Source organism: Arvicanthis niloticus, chromosome 3, assembly GCF_011762505.2.
Source record: "Arvicanthis niloticus isolate mArvNil1 chromosome 3, mArvNil1.pat.X, whole genome shotgun sequence".
Classification (NCBI taxonomy): domain Eukaryota; kingdom Metazoa; phylum Chordata; class Mammalia; order Rodentia; family Muridae; genus Arvicanthis; species Arvicanthis niloticus.
The window spans coordinates 63412696-63420688 of record NC_047660.1 but is presented as its reverse complement, the minus strand read 5'-3'; the positions used below and the strand labels follow the sequence as shown (position 1 = coordinate 63420688).

Here is a 7993-nt window from a genome sequence, read left to right as displayed (position 1 = left end):
CTGGCTGAGAGTCCCTTTGTTTTTTTGGAGAGTAGATAGTTTGCCCACAGCCCAGCTTGTGGACAGTGTTAACAGACACCAGCGCCTTTGTTTCCACCCATGGCGTTCCCATTCAGGGCATCGGTAGCCGAGCTTTCTCATTTCTGAGTGAGGAGTGAGAACAGTTACCACACAGACAGCCCCTTCACCTAGGGTCAAACCATACAGCCCTCCCATCCTAGGCATCCTAGGGTCAAAACGCACATAAGTATCTGTGAGTTTGATACCACTGTACTGGGCTAAACCTTTGTGCTCACTCTAAAACTGAACACACCCGGAGGAAACATTGAAACAGGTAAAGGGCCTAGGACTCAAAGCATCCCATCTGCTTTTGGAGATTGCCCAAGACCCCTGGGACCTCGAAGCCTCTAATTGTTTACTAATTCACACACTAACAACTCATATATATTGAGTATTCACCAGGCACTAGGCTATGTGCTTTCTAGACCTAACACACTTAATAGCTCCATTTTACAGATGAAGAAAATGAGGCACAGAGAGGTGAGGCACCTTACTGAAGATGTAGGTGGCTAAAAGAGAGGCTGGGTCTGTATGACATATCTGATGCCACTCAGGAACCGTGCGTCACTCATGCTTTCTCCTCTGCCAGCATTTTAACATTGCTGTTGAGTTCCGTCCCCATGCCTCAGTCTGTGGTGTCTCTGTATTTTATTAGTGCATCACGTAGTGTTAGTTAAGATTTCTCCATTTGCGAACTGAAGAGATGGGTAAGCGGCTAAGATCAGTTGTAGCTCTTGCAGAGGTAACCCAGTTTGTTTCCCAGTACCCACATAGCAGCTCCCAGCTGTCTAACTCCCTCTTCTGACTTCCACCAGCTCAAGACATGCACGTAGTGCACATACATACATGTAGGCAAAACAATCATACATATGAAAAAAATTTAAAAATATAAAATAATCTTTTCCTTTTCAGTTTGGTCCAGATTAAGATGCTTCACAAATTGAAACATATCCTGATTTTTTTTTTTTTTCTGTTGAGTCCAAGAACAATCCTCTTGATCCTAGGAAGTTTTGACTTCAATATTATATTTTCTAAGGAGTGTTAGCTTAATGATGTGATTTCTTATGTATTCATGTTCTTACCGGTGATGAGCAATGAAGCTAGGGAGACTGTAACAGCTGGATTGTGAGACATCTCACACAACGTAAAAGTTATTCATGCCATTCCAACAGCTGGATTGTGGGACATCTCACACAACATGAGTGTTTTACATGCTGTTCCAACACCCACTGGAGGCTTTCAAAGCTTGATGGTCTCTTAGCTGGAACACTAAGGCAATCCTGGAGTGGAGAGAACGCACTGAGGGTTGAGGAGAACTGGAGGCCAGAGGCAGGTTAAGGAGCTTTTCTAGAAATCTAGCTAAAGGATTGCTAGTTCCTAGCCTGGTAGTTGGAAAGCAATAAGCAGAACCAGCTGCTGTGGTGGTGAGGGGGAGTCCCGGGGAGAAATGCTGGTTTCTGGTTTGGGCAACAGGAAAGCTCAAATTACAAAGTGAACAAAGTTGTGAGTGGAGCCTGTGATTCTCAGCGGGTTGAGCAGAGGTGGAATGCGGGGGTCTGTTCAGAAGGGTTACTGCTGAGAAGGTGTAAACATGGGGCGGTGTTCATCGTGTGGATGGACACTGGTGCTATTGAGAGTGTGTTAAGACCAAAGAAGTTCATTTAAGGGAGAGTTAGGCCTGGTGGTACATGCCTGCAACCCGAGCAGCTCAGCAGGCTGAAACCGGAGGATTGTGGGGCTGGAGACCAGGCTGGTAAGACCCTGCCTCAAAACAACAAGGAAATGAACAAACAAAAAGTGGCAGACAAGTCTCACAAAGGGGTTGGGACATGGGCAGAAAGATATTCAGAAAGCCCCGAGAGTGCTCCAGCAGCACACTGTTAGGTCATGGGCAACAGGATCTGAAGGTAGGGACAGCCTGGGCTGCAGGAAAACTCTCCATGTATGACAACAACCGTGACCACTGGGGGAGTAGGTGACTGGCCAGAACAGTGTGGGTGGAGTAACAGAGCCAGACTTCACCAGTGACTTCCCTGGCCAGCAACTGGTCACAGATGTTTATATCCTGACATCTAGGCCTAAAGAGGAGGTGAGTTGATGCTAAGGGGTTTGGTGGTTTTGAGAGTTGAAGATTGCTACCTTTTCTCTTTTAGATGTAAGAGATGCAAACTCTTAAACCTAATTGCTGAAGGGAAGGAGTGGAGAAGAGCCATAGGCAAGGTGTGTGCCCAGAGGAAACAAAGTTGGTGGAGGAAGACAGACACTGGGACCAGAGGGGAAGTTCAGCCTCCAGAAAGCAGTGGAAGAGGCAGAAGGGGGGGAGGGGGGAAGGGGGGGGGAGGAAGAAGGCCGGTGTGGGAGCGATGGGGGTCGGGGCTCCAGTCCCAGTTTGCACTCGGTGGCCCTTTTCCTATGTGCAAATTAGGTGCCAGGAAGGGAGCAGAGTGAAACTTGACAGTGGATTCTATTTTTTAGGTTCTCCAAGTCTAAGGAGCTTTGGTTCCTAGAAAGGACTACCCACTGCCTTCAGGGCTTTCCTCAGGATTTAATAGAAACATACTTAAGCAAAACCGAACACAAAAACACATAGCCAACAATCAACAATCTTTACAACAAATTTTACAAGTCAAATCACTTAAACACTGATTACAAATTCAATTAAATTCTCCTGAATATTTTAATGGAATTGCAAGTCTAATAGGTCAGAGCCGTTAAAAGCTTTGAGCATTTTGATAAAGCAAACACATCACTACAGTATTATACAAGTTTTGTGTGTGCATGTGTGACAGAGTTTATGTAGCCCAGGCTAGCAGCCTTCAACTCCAGATTTTCCTGCTTCTGCCTCTCAAGTGGCAAGTTTACTGGTGTGTACCATCACACTAGGCTGGGTTGCTCTGTTTTGTTTCATTTTTTGTCAAGACAGGTTTTCTCTGTGTAGCCCTAGCTGTCCTGGAACTCACTCTATAGACCAGGCTGGCCTTGAATTCACAGAGAACTGCCTGCCTCTGCCTCCCGAGCGCTGGGATCAAGGTGTGACATCACCACTCAGCTGGATTGTCCAGTTTTAAACCTTCACTCCCACTATCATAAATATGAGTTTGTAGTTATGAAATGGATACTATCTCACTCAGACCAAGTTTTGGATTTGGTCCTCAAATGTAAAAACGAGGGCCACACGGCTATGTGGCGTAACGATACGCCATCTGATTCTGGGTCAAAAGAAAGGAGGGCCATTTTCTTTATGGCAAAGGAAGTCCTGGACTATCAACCAACGAATTCTTGTTTGGGCAAGAACTGATTTACCTTCTAAAATGATTAAAACCAGAGTCTGTGTGAGTCAGGGAGCAAGCTGGAGAGATGGATGGTGGTTAAGAGCTCTGGCTGCTTTTCTATTGCTTATACTTCCAGCATCAACATGGTGGCTCACTGCCACCTGTAACTCAATCGCAAGGGATCTGATGCCCTCCTCTGGCCTCTGAGGGAACTGTGTGTATGTGGTGCACAGGCAAAATATCCATACAAATAAAATAAAAATAAACTAGAAAATAAAACAAAACCAAAAACTTACATTGATCTTTTTTGTCTTGGATATCAGACTAGTATCTCCCATTTGATGGGTGAATTGTGCTGAGTGTTTTTCTGGAAATGTCATCTCGAGATTTTTAAGTCTGTGTTATGCCGGTATCTCAGAGTCTATACCCTAATCACCAGGATATCTTAATATGCTGTTACATGGCATGGGGACTTTGCAAATACACTGCTGGTGGGGACTTTAAAATAGAAAGATTCTTCTGTATATTCTGAGTGGGTCCAGTCTAAGCACCAAAGCCTCAAACTTCAAGAACTTCTCCCATGGATATCAGAAAGATATGGCAGGTATAGGCTGGAGATAGTCAGAGGGTAGGGCTGTGTCTAAAGCTTTTAGCTGGAAAACAGAGGAGCCTGGGATATCAGCACTACAGTTCTAAGGGGCTGAATGCTAAATGAATTTGGAAGTGGCTTCTTCCCTCTTCCCTTCTGGGAAGGAAGGGTACCTACCGCCTTCCACCTTAGTTTTCAATGTTGAGAAACCTTAGCAGAGGACAGTCATGCTTTTGCAGAGTGTTGACATACAGAAACTGCAGTAAGTAAACAGCATCTATACCTCCTGGTGTCGCAGGCTGATCTAGTCTATTGTATTCTGAAAAACTTCCAATGTCCAATTACCCTTCTTCCTTACTCTAAGATTCCTGACTTTTAGCTGGACATGATTGTCTGGAATAAAGTCTGTGGGCTTTGGAGGCATGTCCATGATGTGCATGCCTGACAGCCTGAGTTCATATTCAGGCCGGCCATAGTGATGCTTCTTTAATCCTGTGCTCTAAGGAGAAGGCAGAATTTCAGAAGCTTCCAGACCAGATAGCATGGTGTACGAAGTGAAAAATTAGAGTCCCTGTCTCAAACATAGCAGGAGGTGGGGACCAACACCCAAAGTTGTCCTCTGACCCTCTCCCTCTCTCCCTCCACCTCTCTCTCTCTCTCTCTCTCTCTCTCTCTAACACACACACACACACACACACACACACACACACACACACACGCCCAGTGTGGCTCCATTCTGGCAACTTGATGTCGGGATGTAATCAGAAATGTGTGTAGGCAGCTGTCAGAAAACCTTCCAAGGGAGCTGTGTCCTTTCTTCTCTACCTTTTTCCAGCACTGCTGGGATGTAATGGCTGACACACAGGGAGCCATCTTGGGACATGTGGTGGCATGCCAAGAGGTGTCCCAAAAGGGAAGACTGGGCTTTTGTGGTTATAAGCAGCTATGTATCCTGAACTCCCCAGGGGCAGATTCTTCGATGTGAGAAACTTCAACTCCAGATTTTCCTGCTTCTGCCTCTCAAGTGGCAAGTTTACTGGTGTGTACCATCACACTAGGCTGGGTTGCTCTGTTTTGTTTCATTTTTTGTCAAATGTTGTCTTGTTTAAACTATTCTTCGTGGTCACAAAGCAAGGACAAATGCTGAAGGAACGTGTTCCCCTACCCTCTTGTCTACTCCCTACCCACTAACCCAGTGCCTGGGTTCAAACCTGGTGCTTCATGTGCTTCTGTCTCTGAGCTACAGCTACATCCTTATTTCTCTCTGTTTTCTCTTCCTTTCTCTCTCTCTCTCTCCCTGTCTCTCTGTGTCTGTGTCTGTGTCTGTGTCTGTGTCTCTCTTTCTCTTTTGGACACGGTTTTACTATAGCTTGCCTGAAACTCACAGAGAGCCACCTGCCTCTGTCACCTGAATGAACACCTAGATTTTTATTTTAAAACTTGGTTTTGGTATTTATTTAGCATGAGTACTATATGTTATAGCTTTTAAAAAACTTTGACTGTTATGATGCTCAGCTTTGAATTTATTTTCTCTTCAACACGCCATATGTGCTTCAATCCATAGTCCCTGTTCCAAACTGCACCCTCACTAACACCACAAGTACACTGTCTTAACAACCGCAGCTCCCCAGTTGCTCTAGATAGGTCCATTCACGCTGGACCGCTGGGATGACCTGGTAAAGGAGAGTTTCTGATGTTGGTGAAAGAGTAGTTGGAGGGAGGAGTCATGAACTTGCAGGTAACAGGAGACCAAAGAAGGAGAGCAAGACCATGCAGATCTAGAGAAAGAGTGATGAGGGGTGGGGTGGGAGAGGGGGAAGCACAGGCTACAGGTACAGGGAAATTAGCTGGGAGACAGCTGGAGGAACTAGGTGTTGGTCAAGAGTGGGGAGTGACTGAAACTTAGGTTTCAAAGGTGGGGCAGTCCTAGGAGGTGGAGGAAGAGGACACGTGGTTACTAATGACTCAAGCATGACCTTTGACCCTGCCTCCAGGTCTGTATACCTGCTCTAGTTTCTCCTGTTAACTAGAGCAAACACACACACACACACACACACACACACACCTGTGCCTCTGGTCAGGAGATGAGGGCCAGAGTCCATTGGGACCTGGCACAGATGGATGGCAGGATTCCTAACTTCTGACTGTCCCAGTTTACCTGCAGAACATTTACATGTTCAGGGTAGGCACATGGTCCCATCCTGTCTCTCCAGCTATGGATGCTCTGTGGCCCTCCCCACACTGCTTTTTGTGGTTGAGCTGTCAGCCCTGTTCACAGGGTGCTGGCTGAGAGCTCTTGTTGGCATTCCTCGCAGGATGGAGCCTGCAGGTACTATGAGGCTGGTCCATCTGGGCCCCTGTGGGAGCCTGTCAGGCTTACCTGCACCACCTGTCACCAAATAGCACTGAGCAGGAAGCTGGGGTGGAGAACAGGAGTGGAGTCTGTGAAGAAGTGCAAGCTTCCCCCTTGGCAAATCCTGCCTTAATCCTGGGCTGCGGGCAGGATGGTGAGGACTGTTCATTTAGAGATCCCATAGCTCTGCTCCTAGCCTTAGGTGTTTAGATATGATCTCATGCAAGGAGGTGGGCCGTAGGCAACCTGGAGGGGCCCTTTCTCTTGCTCCAAAGAGACTTGTTTCTGGGGCTGGGGCAGGGGAGGGCGGAAGGGTCAGGTGCTAGATATCTGTCGTTTAAAGGCATGGGTCCTCAGAGTGGGAAGATGAGGAAGCCAGAGAAGCTCGAATACTTCCAGCCACCCAGAAGATTCCCTCGACGAAGGCGCAGGGACACACGGTCCCCGGGGTCCAGGGGAAGCAGCACAGAGCTTGTGGCTGCCTCTCGGGTCACATCAGGGTCATTTGCAAAGGCTGAGATGACCGGCCATGTGTTCAGCATTAGACTCACCTGGGGGGGAGGGGAGTCCTGTTAGCATCTATGCAATAGTCCTTAGCTCAGGGCCCTCCATCTTCCCAAGAGCTTCCCTTTGGGAACCTGAGGCTCAGTGGGCTCTCCAGTGGACACTGAGGGGTGGCCAGTGTTGGGCTCTGTACATCTGCCATACCCTGCTAGCCAGGACCGTTCCTCCCTTGCTCCTGGTTCCCTGGTCAATAAAAGGGCCACCCAGGGATGGGCCATGGTCCACTATGACCTTCCCCTCCCCCCCGGAGGTGGGCTGGCACTCAGGTCACCTGGACAGTTTGGCGGTTGTACACCTTTACCACATGGAATCGGAAGCTGTAGACTCCACGGACAGGGGCCACGAAGCAGCCCGAGGTACGATCGAAGCCACCACCCTCATTCACCAGCACCTGGGGGAAGCAGATGCCCGGGGCTCAGGGACGACATCACTGGGGTTGGCACTTGTGCAATGAGTGAGGAGAGAAGGGGCAGCAAACAGATGTGACAGGAATCTGTAGACTCAAAAGCTATGAGAAAGGGCTAAGATGGCTGTGTGTGTGAATCAAAGAAGGCAAACAGTTGGTGGCCATCTTAGAAGAAGGTGGAGCAAGAGATGCATGGAATGGTTTTCTTGCAGTCTGAGGGATGCCAAGTGGCTTGGACAGTAGAGTCCAGGTCCCCTTGCATGGCTTCTGAACAGGGGCAGAGGGGATTACCTGGTCGAAGTAGATCGCACCACTGGTACCATTGCCGGTTTCTCCTGATGGTTCATGGTGGTGGCTTCGGACTGCAGCAAACGCCACTCGTCCTGGGGGTGCCTCTCCCAGGGCTGCTCCCCCAGGTCCTCCTGCAACAGGCCGGCCTGGCTCACAGACCACCAGGCACTCCCCCTCCAGCAGGACAGGCTCCGACCCTTCTTGAGCCCACCCAGCCTCCAGGGTCAGAAGCATCAGGGCCAAGGACAGCTTGGGGCTGTGCCGTTTTGTCCCCATCCTTGGTAGGTGCCTCTGTCACCCACAGATTTCCCTGTCTTCTGTCCCCTTTGCTCTCCCTCTTCTGCTTCAAGGCTTCAGTACTCTTGCCCTGATCTTCTGTCCTCTGTGAGCCTGGCACCTAGCCCGGGCACTCCCCCCTCTCCTTCCTCCCCCCCCCCCCCCCCGTTTATTTTTGTGTC

At 48.6% G+C, this 7993-nt stretch overlaps 1 protein-coding gene across 1 annotated transcript; it reads right to left on the bottom strand.

The window, feature by feature from the left end:
- Nucleotides 1–2585: 2585 nt before the first annotated feature.
- Nucleotides 2586–7934, bottom strand: Cbln3 (cerebellin 3 precursor). The gene is made up of 3 exons (XM_034497230.2): nucleotides 7536–7934; nucleotides 7110–7229; nucleotides 2586–6825 (listed from the first exon to the last, which is right to left on the bottom strand). Exons 1-3 carry the CDS (start codon nucleotides 7809–7811, stop codon nucleotides 6628–6630), a joined length of 594 nt encoding a protein of 197 aa, XP_034353121.1. The 5' UTR covers nucleotides 7812–7934; the 3' UTR covers nucleotides 2586–6627.
- Between the last annotated feature and the right edge of the window lie 59 nt (nucleotides 7935–7993).